Here is a 17,848-nt window from a genome sequence, read left to right as displayed (position 1 = left end):
GACCCCTCCCACAAGTAAGGTGAATGGATTTTATATATGCCTTTGAGGATACAATATGTACCTTTTGAGTATAAGTAACCTTTTGATTACTCAGAGGTACACCATTTCCTCCCCCCACCCCCACCCCCCACCATTACTTCTTGGTTCTCTGCTAGGTTCTAAGTAGTTATGCCCATTAGATAAGTGACTGCACTCACCTTTCTCAGGGCCCCTATTTCCAGAAAACTAAGACGTATTGAGCGAATCTAGCCACACTTTTCATTATTTAGTATAATTTACTCATATCACTGTTTTTCATACAAAGAAAAGTGGCATAATTTCATACTGTGGCAATCCTATTACTCCCTACCATGTCCCAGATAACTGAGTTGCCTTTCTCTAGTACCATCAGATTTTAATGAAAAAACAAAAACAAAAACACACACACAAACAAAAATCAATAAGCAAAATTATAACAGCCTATTAAAAGTAAAGGTGTTTTTTTAATTTAAAAAACCCTTTCTCGCCGGAACCGGTTTGGCTCAGTGGATTGAGCGTCGGCCTGCGGACTGAAGGGTCCCGGGTTCGATTCCGGCCAAGGGCATGTACCTGGGTTGCGGGCATATCCCCAGTGGGAGATGTGCAGGAGGCAGCTGATCGATGTTTCTCTCTCATCGATGTTTCTAACTCTCTATCTCTCTCCCTTCCTCTCTGTAAAAAATCAATAAAATATATTTAAAAAAAAATAATAAAAAAATAAAAATAAAAAACCCTTTCTTAGGACCATTCAGCATATTGTTGGCTTTTCTGGCCATATGCCTAGGCTACTATTTCCAAATAACATCTAAATAACATATATATATGCCTAAGTGACTGAACGACCGGAACGACCAGAACGACTGGAATGGTCGGAAAGACCGGAACAACCGGTTGCTATGACATGGGCTGACGACCAGGGGGCAGATGCTCAACACAGGAGCTGTCCCCTGGTGGTCAGTGCGCTCCCACAGTGGGAGCACCACTCAGCTGACAGACCTGTCCTGGTGGCTCACCAGCCTGGTGGCAGCCACTCCCTCAATAGTCCTATAGGTCCAATCTCTGGAGAATGGGCCAGGCACTGACGGACCAGCACCACCAGCACAATCCCGACAGTGTCACCAGCCTCCTGGAAGTCAGCCTCACACACTGCAGAAGAAAGGATATAAAAGCGGCTGCCAGGTGGCTCTCGACAACCGGTGCAACGGGCCTCTAGTTTAACTATAAATCCCTAGTGGTTTCCAACCAAGACTGTAAATGTTACCTCAGCCTCTACTGTCACCACATATACATACACAATTCACACAAAAATAAGGACTTCCTATAATGCAGGGAGACTTACTTTATCTAGCAGGCGTAAAAATCAGCTTAATTTCAATTTTATTTGCAATTATTACGTACTTATTCTCCCTAAATTTTTCTACGCTGAAAATAATGTCATTTTTCTCCTCGCTCAGTTCCTGTTTAAGATACTATAGTTTAAGCCCCATTGCTTGGCATTAAACCAAAGAGCTTAGTATCCAAATCATAAGTGCCATACATTTATATAGCACTTTAAGTTTACAAAGCACTTCTCACACACAATCTGCTTTGATCATCACAATAACTTATTTTAGTGAACAGGGCATAAGCTCTTGCAGCTAGAAAAGACATCCCCTTTGAAATACCTCCCTCAGTTACCCTCGCTTGATGATAGCTCTCAGGCTTTCTCTCTCTCTCTCTCTCTCTCTCTCTCTCTCTCTCTCTCTCATGGGAGGCTATTGAGCAGTCTGATAATCATCTGGCACAGAGGACAAATGCTATTCAATTTATCAACAGCTTCATATTTTTTCCTTTCAAATGCAGGCAATCAATTTTGTTGCTTCTACCCTTAAAAATGTCTTGGGTCTGAATCTGTGTCTACCTTACTCAAACTATCTTCATTTCTTGCTTGGATTACTAAAACATACTTCGATCTTGTCTCTCTTTTCTTGTGTGCGATCTCTCCATCCACTTTTCCTAGTGTGACTTGTGTAAGATGTAAACGTGATTTGTGCCACTTCAGAGCTTAACATCTTTCAGTGGTTCCCCATCATCTTCACAACAAAATAAGACAATGAAGATCCTTTATACTTTGGCCTTTACCTATCCCCCAGCCTCAACTTTTACCACTGCCCTAGGGTCACCTTAAACTCCAAACCAAACTACCTGCATTTCCTTACATATGCCACAGTCTCTTTCTACATTACCTTCAATACTTCTGCTTCTTTTCCATGGAACAACTTTTACTTATCCTTCCATTCAAGCATCATATTCTATGGAAGACTTCCAGTACCCTGCAGGCTGGGTTAGATCCCTCCACTGTGCCTTCACCCCAACTTCCTGTACATTGCCTAACTACACCACCCATTCTGCTATCTTATACTTGTTTATCTATCTGGGTCTAGTACCAACCATAAACTCACCTAGGGTAGGGAATGTACTTCCACTTTTACATCTCTGTCACCTAGCCCAATGCCTAATAGTAATGGTAGTCAATGAGAATTTCTTAAATGAATGAAGAAAAACTGAATAAACAAATGAATTCTAAGGGGGTGCCGTCCTGTCCTGGAAATTGGTACACACATCTGGCTTGTTGATTACATCTAGAATGACACTGTCCAAGAGAACTTTCTGCAGTAATGGTTCTATATCTGTGCTGAACTGAATTTGTAGCTTTATTTAATTAATTTAAATTTAATAGGCACATATGGCTATTGGACAGAGTAAATCTAGGACATTCTGTGCATAGTTCGTATATTTATTTCAAAATAATTGATGGTAGGTGAGAACACCCCTGATGTTTTCTTCAAAAAAAACTAAACTGTGATGCCCGGCTGGCATGGCTTAGTGATTGAGCATCAACCTAAGAACTAGAACAGCGGTTCTCAACCTGTGGGTCGTGACCCCTCTGGGGGTCGAACGACCCCTTTACAGGGGTCGCCTAAGACCATCGGAAAACACATATATAATTACATATTGTTTTTGTGATTAATTATTATGCTTTAATTATGTCCAATTTGTAACAATGAAAATACATCCTGCATATCAGATATTTACATTACGATTCATAACAATAGCAAAATTACAGTTATGAAGTAGCAATGAAAATAATTTTTTAAAATATATTTTTATTGATGTCAGAGAGAAAGGGAGAGGGAAAAAGAGATAGAAACATCAATGATGAGAGAGAATCATTGATTGGCTGCCTCCTACATGCTCCCCACTGGGGATCAAGCCCGCAACCTGGGCATATGCCCTGACCAGGAATCGAACCGGTGACCTCTTGGTTCCTGGGTCGATGCTCAACCGCTGAGCTACACCCGGCTGGGCAGCAACGAAAATAATTTTATGGTTGGGGGTCACCACAACATGAGGAACTGTATTAAAGGGTCGCAGCATTAGGAAGGTTGAGAACCACTGAACTAGAAGGTCACGGTTTGATTTCCGGTCAAGGCACATGCCCAGGTTGCAGGCTCGATCCCTAGTGCGGGGCGTGCAGGAGGCAGCTGACCGATGATTCTCTCTCATCATTGGTGTTTCTATCTCTCTCTCCCTCTCCCTTCCTCTCTGACATCAATAAAAATATCTTTAAAAAAAAAGAAACCTAGACTGTGAGTTCTTCTACTAAACAAGAAGCTTGTGGAAAATTAGAGATAATTTCTTTTACCTTTATACCTACCCCCTGCTCAGTGTACAGAAAATATTCAATAAATGTGTTGAGCAAATTAATAATAATACAAATAATTCATTTCTACTAATATTGTCTAATAGATCCAATAATTCTGATGATAGATCTCAACTTTCAAAGTTTTAAAAAATTGAATAATAATTTTTTAGAATCACTCTGAGTACTGTTTTCAGATTCCTTGTTGGTTCATTCAGATTCTCGTTTTGTGTATCTGTCGTATTTTGGGGTTTCTTTGTTCTCTTCCCTTGATTATCTTTCATTATCTTCATTTAATAAGCCTTCCCTCTCTTGATATCTCTGTCTTTGTCACTTAGCCATGCCATTAAGAATATTTTTTTGAAACACGTTGATCCTGGTCTTCCAATAAAATACTTTAAAAGTTTCTAGGCTTTCTAAAGTTTGGGAGGTTTGTCTTTTTTTATTTTTTCTAAGCTCATCTAAATCTTTAGGGTTTTTTCTCTTAATGTCTCAAATTTGATAATTTTCTTATAAAAAATAAATTAACTTCATAACGTATTCATTTCTTATTTTCTGCTAGAATATGGAACTTAATAACTGATTCTAACTTTAAAAATACTCTAAAAGAAAGACTAGAGAGCGAGATGTCAGATCTTACTGAGAGGTCTTTTGTAGCAATAGACCTTGCTATATCAGCCTAACTGGGAAGAAGACAAGTCTGAATTAATTTAGATGAAAATGAAAATGAAAAATAACATATATGTATGAACTGTGATTGTAATGATCAAAAAATGTCTTCCAAACTGGCATTCTAAGAACTTTAAGAGAATAAATAAAGAATACCTGTGGGCAAAAACATGAGTTATTTGTATATATAACAATCTCCCTCCCTCCCTCCCTTCCCCCATTAAGTAGGAAAATGGTATAAGATTGAGGCTACTTTGTGCCCTTAGGCGCTATATACAGATGTACAGGGTTTGGTATGAGGGGAACAAAGATTGCTAAGAAGTCCAACTGTGCAAGTACTTATCCTGGCATGAAAATATAAAACTTTTCCAAAAATTAAATGCAGAGGGAAGAAGTCCTTGGACAATTTTATCCTAGGCAGATAGTTATCTTTACTGTAAGCTAAAGAATGTGTATTATTTGGAAAACATCTACACAGGGTGGGAAGAATTGTCTGGGGTGGGGGAAGGGAAAGAAAGAGTGTCCATGAAGTAAAAAAAGATTGACAAAAGACTGAAAGGGAGGGTGAGATGGCTAAGCTAAAGTCTTAAGACTTCTTGTGGACGACAAGGTAGGAGCATATAAAATGGAATAATTTTATAACTAAATAAATGGCTGAATATAAATGCAAAATAGTCTGCATACTTAACAGATTTCTGATCATTCTTTCTTGCTAGATCTTAAGACTTAAAGCAGCTAGTTAGAACTCAGATTTTGGCTAGGCAAGGAAAGTATCTTATGTTTACCGGATGTGTCATTACAATGGGTGACTAAGAGCACCATCTAGTGGTCTTTCTGATGATGAAGAACTTATGCTGGGAATTAAGCATGGGGTCTTAGAGTTAAAATTCTTAGTTCTTAGACTTACATTTTGTTACATGTGTTGGTAGCAGTGGGATGCAAGCCTCTCGGATCAACTGCCCCTCTATATTCATCACCCTACTTTCATATAAAGTCCTACCTAGTCCTCTCCTTTCTTGGAGATAAACATGGGCAAAGTAGCTTCAATCTGATACCTTAAATGCCATTAAAACTGGGAATAAATTCAGATAGCCAAAAAGTATAATACAAAAAGTAAGCAGCCAACTCCAACTTACTTTTAAAAAAGACATTTAGGCCCTAGCTTGTTTTGCTCAGTGGATAGAGCAGTGATGGCGAACCTTTTGAGCTCGGTGTGCCAGCATTTTGAAAAACCCTAACTTAACTCTGGTGCTGTATCACATATAGAAATTTTTTGATATTTGCAACCATAGTAAAACAAAGACATATTTTTGATATTTATTTTACATATTTAAATGCCATTTAACAAAGAAAAATCAACCAAAAAAATGAGTTCGCGTGTCACCTCTGACACACATGTCACAGGTTCGCCATCATTGGGATAGAGCATCAGCCTGTGGACTGAAGGGTTTCAGGTTCGATTCTGGTCAAGGGCACATGCCTGGGTTGCGGGCTTGATCCCCAGTAGGGGGCATGCAGGAGGCAGTCAATCAATGATTCTTTCTCATCATTGATGTTTCTAACTCTTTTCCTCTCTCCCTTCCTCTCTGAAATCAATAAAATTATAATAATAATTTTAAAAAAGACATTTAGGCCCAGGCCAGGTAGCTCAGTTGGTTAGAGAACCGTCCTGATACACCAAGGTTGTGGATTTGAACTCTAGTCAGGGCACATACTAGAAAGAACCAATGAATGCATAAATAAGTGGAGCAAGAAATCAATCACTCTCTCTCAAATCAATTTTTAAAAGGCATTTAAATTTCTTCTTATGTCATTCACATGATTTTTCCTGAATCCTTTTATTTTGGGACATGAATCTTTTTCAAGGCTAGAATTAGAGGCCCAGTGGCTATTGTCACACACACAAAAAATCTATAAACAAACTTTATCTTTTTTTTTTTTTAGGTGGATTAAGACTTTATCCAAAATGAATAAAGACCAAGGCTTCACACCTAGAGATTCATCAATTCCTCAATAACTCTCCACTGAAACAGGTGCCTGTACTCTTTAATCTGGAGCTCTTCTAATGCCCATAGATTTAAGATATTAAACTCTTAGGAGCTGATTACCTCACTTAGGTATTTCTGTAGGATTCATGAAAAAGTACATTCTAGACTTATCCTGGATACTTCAAATCTTTCTGATTCCTGATACTTTGAAAATATTTTGTACTTTATTAGTGATGCGAAGCATCTCTGAGATACCTTTATAGGGACTTAAGATGACATTTTGATCTTTTCCTCTATACCAGGGGGGACCTTCTGGCCCTCAGGCTGTATAGGTCTGCAAAATCATTTGGTCTGGTCCTGCCAAGGCATTAGGGGTGAGTTAGTTAAATGTTTGACCAAATATAGGCTAATTTTTAAGTTGATAATTTTGTATGGCCCCAGAATGATGTTATAAATATCCAAATAGCCCTTGGCAGAATAAAGGTTCCCCACCCTTGCTCTATACAGTTGCATTTGTAAGGAAGGTACCCATACTGTGGCCCAATGCATAACAGGTGTTTAATAAATATAAAACAAAACACATACACAGATTTAGAACATCATCTTCATGCCAACCTTTGCAAATGTTCCTCTATCTAGGAAGTGATTTCTCTTGAACTTACACAGAATCTGTAATAGCATCAAACTTTCAGAGTATTTGGAACACATACTTGCAATTCCAAAGTATATGTTCCTTGATAACGTCCTGACTTCTCCAACCACATAATTATTAAAGTATCATGTTTATGGTCAAGTTAACCACAAGTATTCATTCATTCATCCATAGGCTCTACCTAATATTTTCAACCTATACAACTTTTTATCTAAATTATATCTGCTACTTATACTTTCTCACAGTACCATATACTTTTCTTTTATAGAATTAACAACTTACCATTACATTTATTACTGCAATTATTTAATGACTGCCTCCCCACTGGGCTTAAGCCCCAAAAGGGTTAGGACCCTAAACAGCAATGGTCCTAAGCACTAAGCACATAATATATATGAAGGAATTCATTAATGTATGACTCCACACTCTCCTTTGCCTTAAATTTTGCTGCATCTGAATCTTAGAAGAAGGGTATATCTTGAAAATTACCAATTCCAAATACAATATTTCAAGGAAAAATTGAGGCCTCTATATTGTTGAATGGTTTACCCAAAGCCACTTGCCCCAAATATAGGCAGAGCCACAACTGAAACCATGATCTCAACTTCCTAACATGTGCCCAGACTATGTTAAGACTGATTTGAAAACACTTTAAAGTTCTATATAATTTCATATGATTCTACATTCCTGAACTCAAGACATTTTATCAAGTTTGACCTAGTATGGGTTAAAAAAAAATTTTTAAAGATCCAAAGACAAATGACAACTTCAGCTTAGAGGTGCTATTTGTTTCTACCTGTGGACTGACATTCTGAGGCCTGAAAAATATATGTACAACGTTTTTACAAAGTAAGAGGATGGAAAGATAAATATTCTGCTTTCTGATCAAACCAAATATAAGGAAATATAACTCAGAATAAAGGTCATTCTATTTTAAAATATATTTTTATTGATATCAGAAAGGGAGAGAGATATAGAAACATCAATGATGAGAATCATTGATCAGCTGCTTCCTGCACGCCCCCTACTGGGGATTGAGCGCACAACCCAGGCATGTGCCCTTTACTGGAATCGAACCCAAGACCCTTCAGTCTGCAGGCCAGCACTCTATCCACTGAGCCAAACCGGCTAGGGCAAAGTCATTCTTCATGCTTATATTTCATGCTCACCTCCTATTGCTTAAATTCTTTGATTTAAACCTTTCTGAAGTTGCCCAGGATCTTGGTGGTTCATGGGCTCCAGTTCCTGATCCCTATGCTACCTGACTTCCTTGAACTCTGGATCTCTTGCTAGTGTAAAACAGACTAGTAGGATTTTATGTTAATCCCAAGAACCAGTCACAGACTTTTAAGTAATGGTTTCTAAGCCTCCTGAAAAGAAAGTAATTACCATGAGTCAATATGGATTTATGAAAAAGAGTAGTATAATTTTCTTCTTTGAAAGACTAATTATACTGGTAGATGAGGAAAATTCAATGGTCATTATCCCTATCTGCCAGAAAGGTATCTGACAAAGTTGCTCATAACTGAGCAAAACTATTAGTTATATTCAATTAGGGAATTAGTAAATGGCTGACAAAATCTTAAGGCACCCATAAAATTCTGAAGAATGGATCTAAGTCAATATGAATGTAATATGGTTCTCACACGTCATTGTGCATCAGAATCACATATTAAGGTGGACCTATTCAAAGACAAATTGCTGGGTCCTGTGCCCAGAATTCCCAATTCAGCAGGTAGGGCCCCAGAATTTGCATTTTTTTTTAAATATATGTTTTTATTTATTTTTAGAGAGAGAGGAAAAGAGAGCGATAGAGAGCTAGAAACATCAATGATGCGAAAAAGACATTGATTAGCTGCCTCCTACATGTCCCCCTACTGGGGATCCAGCCTGCAACTCAGGCATGTGCCCTGACTGGGAATCGAACAGGTGACCTCTTGGTTCCTGGGTTGATGCTCAGCCACTAAACCACACCAGCCAGGTGAGAATTTGCTTTTCTAACAAGTTCCCAGATGATGCTGATGCTGCTCCTGGGGCCATGTTTTGAGAGCTACTCAGGTTCGTTCAACATTAAGCTAATGACTTTAAAGATGTAAAAAAAAGCATGAGCACAACCTGCAGATTATATTAAATTGTTATATAAAAAGATCTCAATTGGCTAGTTATGGGACAAATCTTACCCAATAATAGACAAACATGTAAATTAGCCATCCCTCCACTACGCTCACCAGCCAATCAGGAGAGTATGCAAATTAACCCAACAAAGAGGGCGGTTAATTTGCATACTTAGGGGCGAAGCGGAGGAGCGAGGGCTGAAGGCTCTGGCCAGAGTGAAGGCCTGGGTCCCGGGCGCCAGAGGAAAACCGGTGCCAGCAGCCAGGGGAAGGGAAGGCCTATTGCACGAATCTCTTTGTGCAACGGGCCTCTAGTCTTAAAATAAAATTTAATAAGGATAATCTTAAAATCCTAAAACAAAAAGCAATATACAAGTATAGGATAATAAAAACAGAGTTTAACAATAACAAAAAGAGAGAAAGATACAGAGATTTTAGAATGATTTGAGAGTATGCTCTGGCAAACAAAAAAGATAACAGTTTGGGCTCTACTAATAAAGTTCAGAATATGGAACAATGTATTTGATAGTCCAATTTCATATTATACTGGTTCCCCCATACCTGAGTATTCATGTATTCAACTTTAGGTATCAGACTTTAAACAGAAGGTAGTCAAACAAATTTGTTCAAAGAGCTTTGTATCTAAAATCATATCACATGAGAACAGTAAGAGAAATTCTTGATTTCTGGCTTTTAGAAGATTCAAAAGGCTATAGAAGAAGTTTTCATATAATGGGCTTGTGGATGAAGATTTGTGTTTTTCTGTATGACTCTAAACAGAACTGCCACAGATAGCTGTCAGACTGACTACTACACATGGTTGCCCAGCTACAGAGAGGAGGGGGAGAGGGAAGACTGAAATCTAGCTCACAATTCATTTGATAAGCCATGTGTCTTGGTTAGGCAAAAGGGTAAACTTTTTCTAATTCATATAAAGGGGAAAACTCTAGAGGCTTTTTTCCTTTTCTAATTTGCACAAAGGCAGAATGTGGACTCATGGTGACTCTGGCCCTAAGGTAGAACTAGTTCCATTAAGAGAAGTTTAGAGAAAGTGATTTCGGCTCAATATAAGAAATAGTAAGAGTGATGTAGTATTTGGAAACTCATTTTCTGAGAGTAGTTAATTCCCCAAATTGGATGTTCAAGAATATCTAGGCGGGGGGGGGGGGGAGTATCTGGACAACTACTTGGTAGGGTTATTTTAGAGAGGACTTCAAGGTAGATAGAGAAGTGTGTGTGTGTGTGTGTGTGTGTGTGTGTGAGAGAGAGAGAGAGAGAGAGAGAGAGAGAGAGAGAGAGAGAGAGAGATTAGTCCTTTAAGAACAAAAGGTAGAAACTATCCTATGGCAAAGATTGATTTTTTTATGTGCCTTTCTCTAAACATAGTTAGACTAGCCCTTCACAGAGGGAGATAAGAGAACAGAAAGAAGATCTAGATAGCTAAAGTTGCCTAGCCAAACAATAATTTCCATTTTTGGACAAAAACATCTAATTGAGAAGACACAACCAAATGCCAATAAACAGTTCAACCACCTAATTATTCAAATCCACATTAAAGATGTAATAATACAAAATGCATCAAGCAGTATTTCTATAAGATGTTTATATGAGCAATGTCATACAGGAATAATCTCATGGACAACTTTTAATGAACTTTAGGAAGTCTGTTTTAAACCATTTGTAGAATAGAATAAAAATGACATTGAGCTTAGAAACTTGTAAAAAATGTTTTTTTTGTAAGTGCAAAATAAATATCATTTTGTAAATAATAGTTTTATTTTGAAAAATAAATATCATAAAGGTTTTCTAATTACCGAAAAGTATGAATACTTTTTAGGAAAGAAAATGAACCCTCCTATTCCCTAGGGAAAGACTATCTTTCTTTTGCTTTTTGATAAAGATCAATCTCTCTCTCTCTCTCTCTTTTAAGAAAATAGGTTTTTAAAATCTTTGAATTTATGTGTGTGTGTGTGTGTGTGTGTGTGTGTGTGTGACAGATAAACAACTGATCTTGATCAAAGAGCTTACATACTTTTTCTTTTTAATATTAATTATGGTTTTTTCTAGAAGAATGCGCAGACAAATATTTGATATTTGTTTGAAAAGAATCTGTTACTTTTGCTTCAGTTGCAATCTGCTAACATGTAATTTTTTAACGTCTTTCACACAGAATATATTATTGCAAACCTTGTCTCAGAGAAATAGTTTATAACCCTTCTGGTGCCCCACTGATTTTCAATTTATTAACAATGGTGCCTGACTGAACCGTCAACCAGGGATTTTCATCATTTAATCAGTGTACCATTCATTTGAAAGTGCTGCTTAAACACTGCTCTGTATGCTCATTCCCTGCATTTAATTTAATGTAGGTTTTATCACATCCAGAAGCATATATGGCAAGGCTAATAACTAAATAGCATATCTGGTTATGAAGCCGACTGGCTAATGTCAACATGAGATTATGGAATATGCCAACCTCATTACCTAAAGAAAACAAAGTGGAAAACAATGGCAATGGTAAAGGCTTGAGAAATTCTTTGGGGAAGAGAACAAAACATTCGGTATATAAAAGAAGCTTCATTTGGAACATAGAGTCCTAAGATCATACTTCTAACAAATATCTAAAAAGTTACTTACAGGGAAAGTAAGAATGGCAAACTTAGAATAATTTTATTCATTTGTGACAAACATTTGGAGAGTCCTGGCAAGAATGACCAGAAGAAGGAATAAGGGGGAAACAGAATCATCTTTGTAATGATCCCTGTTTGGACTGCCATTACAGTGCCTTTCTCTCTCGACCCTAAAAGTGAAGCTGTAAGTTTTCTCTTCCTGGAAGGAAGCTGAAGGTTTAGCTCAATCAGGCCTCGTCCCTCCTTTCTGAACTATCCTACTATAGGCCCTTGGTTTCATATAATTTAAACGTAGATTCCTAGAAATGCATGAGATTTAACCAACAAGGTACTTACATTCACATTGTATGACATCTAAGTTAAATTGCTGAATGGCTCCCATGCTTATTTGTTTTAACTCACTGTCCAGTAGCATCTGCATTAAGGATGTTGACAGATGCTGGCAGGCTGACATGCAAGCGGTCTGGGCAACTTTCCCCTGTTTAAAACAAATATCCAAACCAAAAAATAAGCAAACAAAGAAACAAACCGAAATATCGCATAAAGTATCAGAAATATTATATACCTGGCATTCTTTTGTTCTCTTTTTTGGGGTACAAGAGCGACTACTGGTCTTTTTGCATTTGGAGTGGCTACGCCTTTTAGCATTGGAATTAAAATTAATATTCTTGTTCACGTATCCTTCTCAGGACATAAATGTCATTAAAACTCTTACTCCACACAGGAAAATTAAAATACAAGTAAAAAATTATTTCAGATCTCTTGAAATCTCTCAAGTATTTTAAAACACATTAAAATATAATAGTTATGACATAAAATTAACTTATATTGACATTTTATTTATATCATGCTCTTTAAGCTCTTCTTTATGTAATTAACCATGCCAGAATAAAGGAAGTTAATAAACAGTATAATTTAAGCTATTAGCATTTTAACTAAGTTAAAAATATACTTTGTCATAAGTTCTAATCACAACATTAGTTTGTACTATAGTTTCAATTATCGGGAAATAAAAGGCTTGCTTACCAATGACTTCAAAATCACCTACAGATCCACATTAAGGTTTAAAAATAAGTTTCTAAATCATCTGATAATTAAGAAATATGTAGTTAAGTAAAACTACAAGTACTTGTGGTTTTCTTTCACTAAATATACATAGCATTAGAAAAGTTTCCACTAAAATAAGTTGCTAAAACACTACATGAACTTTAATTGATAGCTTTAATTAAGGCTCTATTTTCTCAAAATGATTTTTTAAATGATAATTTTAAATGTTTAGCCTTTAGATTACATAGGTGAATCACAATACAATGTCACTTTTAGTACAAATTGTTTCTTTACACAGGCTTTATATTTCAACTAGAAGCTTAAAATAATGTAAAGACTCAAAGTTTTCTAGTGTAATACTGCTCCTAAAATGGCTATCTTCAACCTACATTTATGTGATTTCGTGGTGGACCAATTCCCAAAATAAGATTCCAAGACTATAAATATGGTTGGAAATAATGACTTTTGGAAGATGTACCATGTTCTGCTTCATTTGCATTAACTAATATTTACCCACTGATACTTAATAATTATTTTTCCTACTTACCACAAAAACTCTTTAGCTACAAAATATCTTCCAAACATATATGCTACAATATATTTACACAAAAATATTTACATAGAGTTGATGTGTTAGAAAAGAAATAACGTAAATATATCTTTGTGATATTTACTAGAACTACATTTGTTCAAGTTACACATTTAAAGTCAGATGAGAAACAAGCAACTTTTATGAATGAGTATTTAGCATTTAGATATTATGCACAGTGAAAAACTGTGTATCTGAAATGGAATGTCAATTTCTCAATCAAAAACTTTAGGGATTAAAGCCGGTGCAAACAATATATTTGACAGATACTGATGAACTGCCAAAAAGGAATGTAGCAAACAATGCAAACCCAGCATGCTTCCAGATCCCTCAAACCCGAGAGGAATTAGTCTGGGAGGCATGCAGCTCCATTTCCAAAGCAGAATAATATCAATATGAATGGGGGGGGGGATAGAAAAGGAGAAATCAATGTCATGTAATTTAATTACAATGTAATAGGCTCAAGAATACTTAATGGAAATGTCATTTTGACATAATGGAACAACTAGTGCATTTTAGTTTAATGTACTTCTCTATTAAATCAGCTCCATGTCCTACTTATGTTGCTATAATAATATACTAACTACAAAAGCAGATTAATAAATTGCCAAGACAAAATTACTATTATATTCATCTCATAACCAAACACACTGCACAATGTAAGTGGTATTATTTTAAGGTGATCTTTAAAATTTAACATGAGTTCAGATGCTACAAATGACTATAAGGCCAAAAATGATGGTAAGAATACAGAAGTACAGGCTATTCTATAGATCTAGTGGAAAGAGGTAATGAAAACACAAATATACACATGCACACACACGAATTTAGCCTTTGTTTAAATGACATATGCATTAATAAAATTCTATATTAAATTTCTTTAATTATGCATATTAAGTAAAGACTTATTGTTCTTAAATGAAATAAATTCATTCTTTGCATAGTTCAAAATTGAAGTTAATATCAAGGGCTCAGATTCTTAATTTTTTAACAGATTATGTAGTATTTTTTAAAATGGCTACTTCCTAACTATAAAAGGTAAACAAAATTCTTACATTTCAGCTAATACTTATTTTTAGATATAGATAGGAAACTTTAATTTTCCAAATATTTTGCACACCCAAAAAATATCTTTAGCAATTCCTTTCTGATGCCCGTAGCCCTTAGCATATTTTGATATAATCAAAACATCCCTTTCTGAATACTATTATTGCTATTATTGTTGATGTTCTTAATAATATATCATTCTAGGACAAAAATAATTTAAATAGTCTTACAATTACCTTTAGAAATAGAGATGCTCTGTTTTTGGTTTTTAACATTATAACAAACAAAGCCAAAATAGTTAAGTGAAGTGACTGAGAAAATATAGCACATTTAACAAATTTCAAGTACCTAGAAATTTCTGCTGCCCTCATCTGAAAAATTAATTGCAACCATTACTAACATTTTCTTTCCCTTTAACAACACAAAGTTCAATAAATAAGTAAAAACACCTGCCAACTTTTAAAGGTAACTACTTTTTTACCCAGCTCTAACATTTTGCTGAAAAACAACTTGCAAAGAGAGAACACCCTTAGACAAACTTCTTATATTTCAAAGGAACTTGTAAAAGAGAATCTGCTGACATATTAGAGCCTTTTTGCATTACCCAAAAGCTTTTCTTTTAAGAACAATTGTGGTAAAGAGACATTTGGCTCCTAGGAAATTCCCAGAGGGTCAACCATATGCATCCTTCCATGGCACCTTCACAGTGCTGCTTTCTAGATCCATGTCTCAAAAGCAGCTTTCATCATTTACTTGTGTGTCAGTCAATATGATTTATGGACTGCATTCAACGAAGTCAAAGCATATAGAATGAGAAATATGACTACAATCTGCTAATTTGTTTTGTATTGAGCCACTTAAGAGTCAAAGACCTGATGTCAGACTGAGACCAGCAACACAATTAACCAGTCGGTGACAGATTCATCCATCCTCCCTGCCAGGCTGTGCCAATCAAAGACAGCATGAGGCGACATTTGGTGAAATCAGTAAGAAAACTCATTCTCTAAGTAACCTATGTGAGACCTTGATTGACACTTTTTGAATTTAGTTTGTGGAACACAGCCACTCTTTACCCAATAGTCCCTTGCTGCAAGCTGTGAAATAAGGCTTTTAATGCCAATCACAGGAACAATAAACCACAAACCACCAACCCTCAGTTTAAAAGGAGTCAAGAAAACACATCTGCTTGTATGTCAAGCCAAATTTCCCAAATAATTTACTATTATAGATTAGGCTAAAGATACTGTTTCCTTTGAAATATCATAAAATGACATGATAACAACAATACAACACATTTTATTAATTATGACTCAAACTGTTTTAGTTTCAAAGTAATGTTTTGATAGATCTACTCCAATATAATAGTAGGAGAAATGTAGAATGCTTAAAAACTAATTTGACACACTTAAATTTTCATTGAAGCTTTCATTTCTGTCTCACCATTCTCTTATTTCAAAGATCTAATAAAAAAGGTTTGATTTCAACAGTAATTATTTAAAAGCATTTTTCAATACTGCTTTCATTCTCTCAAGTATATTTAAGATAAAAACGTGCTCTTGAAATCACAAACCATTCTGTATTGCTCTACTTTCCTTAATGATCCCAAGAGAGCCCATTTTCCTTTATATCCCTATAAAAGGTCAACTTCACACAATAAACTACTTTTTTATTTAAGTAAAAAAGAATATATAGACTTGGAAATATTCTGCTGTATTTATTATTCTTTAAATTGATAGCAGGTTTTGTTTTAAAAGCTTATGTAATTCTTGCCAGAAAATAGTGAGAAAACACAATCAAATTGTGATCAACTTGAAAATTAAATCTAACAAGGGAAAATGAATTTATTAATTCTGATTTTGTATGGCTGTCTAAAGTTATTATTCTCAAAGTTATTTAAATTAAAGCAATAAAATACTACAGTATTCAAACTCACTGCCTCTCAGTTTGCTATATAAATTTAGTTATGAGACTGTGAAATAGTCTTTCAGAAGGAAGGCAAAAGAGGAAGGAAAGTATTTTAATGAATCAGTCTCCTAAAGAGCCACAATTTATTTCAGTTCTTTGAAAACACACAGACTGAAAGAGTGAGGACTTCCATCAAATGTGGAGTAAACACTAAAATTAGAAACAAATTCTCTAATGAAATACGAAAAAAGATGCCTCGTTAAAAAGTGGACATTAATTTAAGAAAGCTATTATTCTTCCTTCTATTTTATGTAAGAACCGCTAATCTAAAGTTTTACTGTATGAAACTACATTTTGCTCTAATGGAAAGAATATTATTAAATCAGGGGGAAAAACATACCTATAACATTAGTCTAAAACATGAAAATTTCCCCATGATGATTTTAAAAATGCACAAAAATTCTTCTATATAGTAAGATAGGTTTTGATCTATTTTTCTGGCTGAAGACTCTGTGTAACACTGAAATGTATACCACTGAAATGTCTCAGACTCCCAATAGTAGAGAATGGATGAGTTATAAGGTTTAAATATCAAGATGAATTCCTTTAGTGAGTTTTAATAATAACTTTAACACCATCTTGAAGACAGACTTTGGAAATTAGGCCAAAAACATTCATAGGCTTATCAAAATATACTCACTCTAACACCCCCAAAATTCTCCAAAATACTTCTTTTGCACTTCTATATTCCTCTCATGCTCTCATTCTGTCCCTATCTAAATAGCTATAGCCCCAAAAGAACTGGTTACATCAGTTAACCACAATCCCCACAATTATGAATTCTCTTTTCTTAAGCTTTTCTCCTCCTAACAAATTCTAATCATACTGAGACATCACACACACACACACACACACACACACACACACACACACACACACACACACAGAGCTTACATAGAATGCAATTACTATCCTAAAGTTAGGAAATTCCACAAACTGGGAAAATCTCAGGACACCTGTAATTTATGGCATATTTTTATTTCAATTAAAATTTCCTTATCCCAACCAAAGGCTCATCAAACTTTGATGGCCTTTTTCTGTTTTGTTGTTTTGTTTTAAGCATCCTTTTGAACATGGTCTTAGATGACACATAATTCCCAGATTCTTAGCTTTCTGCAAGTATCGTTGCTGTCATGGTAGTCCCATGATAGCATCTAACTAATTTTAATAGGCAGAAAGATAATGCAAGGACAAGCAGAGCAGTAAAAGTCTAGAAGAGGTCAAGGTTTTGAAGAAATGCCTCTGCTTCCAGCTACTGATACTATCAGAAATCTAGATAGAATGGTGAAAGCTGCATGCACTGTGGCCAAGGAAGAGGAGGAGGAGGAGGAGGACGCTAGTCTGTGCTGACTGAGAGCTGACAGAGGTTAGTCCTAACTCTTAAATCTACTTGGTAACAGCAAAGTGGGAGTCAGGCATCTGTTTCAGTAAGGAATTGTTAAAAATA

General features: G+C 35.7%; 1 protein-coding gene across 3 annotated transcripts in view; it reads right to left on the bottom strand.

Moving 5' to 3' along the window:
- The window catches only part of EXOC6 (exocyst complex component 6), a 151,250-nt gene that overhangs the window by 37,900 nt on the left and 95,502 nt on the right, over positions 1–17,848 (bottom strand). For all 3 annotated transcript variants that reach the window (XM_059662857.1, XM_059662858.1, XM_059662859.1), the window contains one exon: positions 12,090–12,231. In XM_059662857.1, coding sequence (XP_059518840.1) covers positions 12,090–12,231 — 142 coding nt within the window. The remainder of the gene's footprint in view (positions 1–12,089; positions 12,232–17,848) is intronic.

This window comes from Myotis daubentonii, chromosome 13 (assembly GCF_963259705.1).
Source record: "Myotis daubentonii chromosome 13, mMyoDau2.1, whole genome shotgun sequence".
In the NCBI taxonomy this organism is placed as follows: domain Eukaryota; kingdom Metazoa; phylum Chordata; class Mammalia; order Chiroptera; family Vespertilionidae; genus Myotis; species Myotis daubentonii.
The sequence above is the reverse complement of the archived record's forward strand: the minus strand, read 5'-3'. Positions and strand labels throughout refer to the sequence as shown.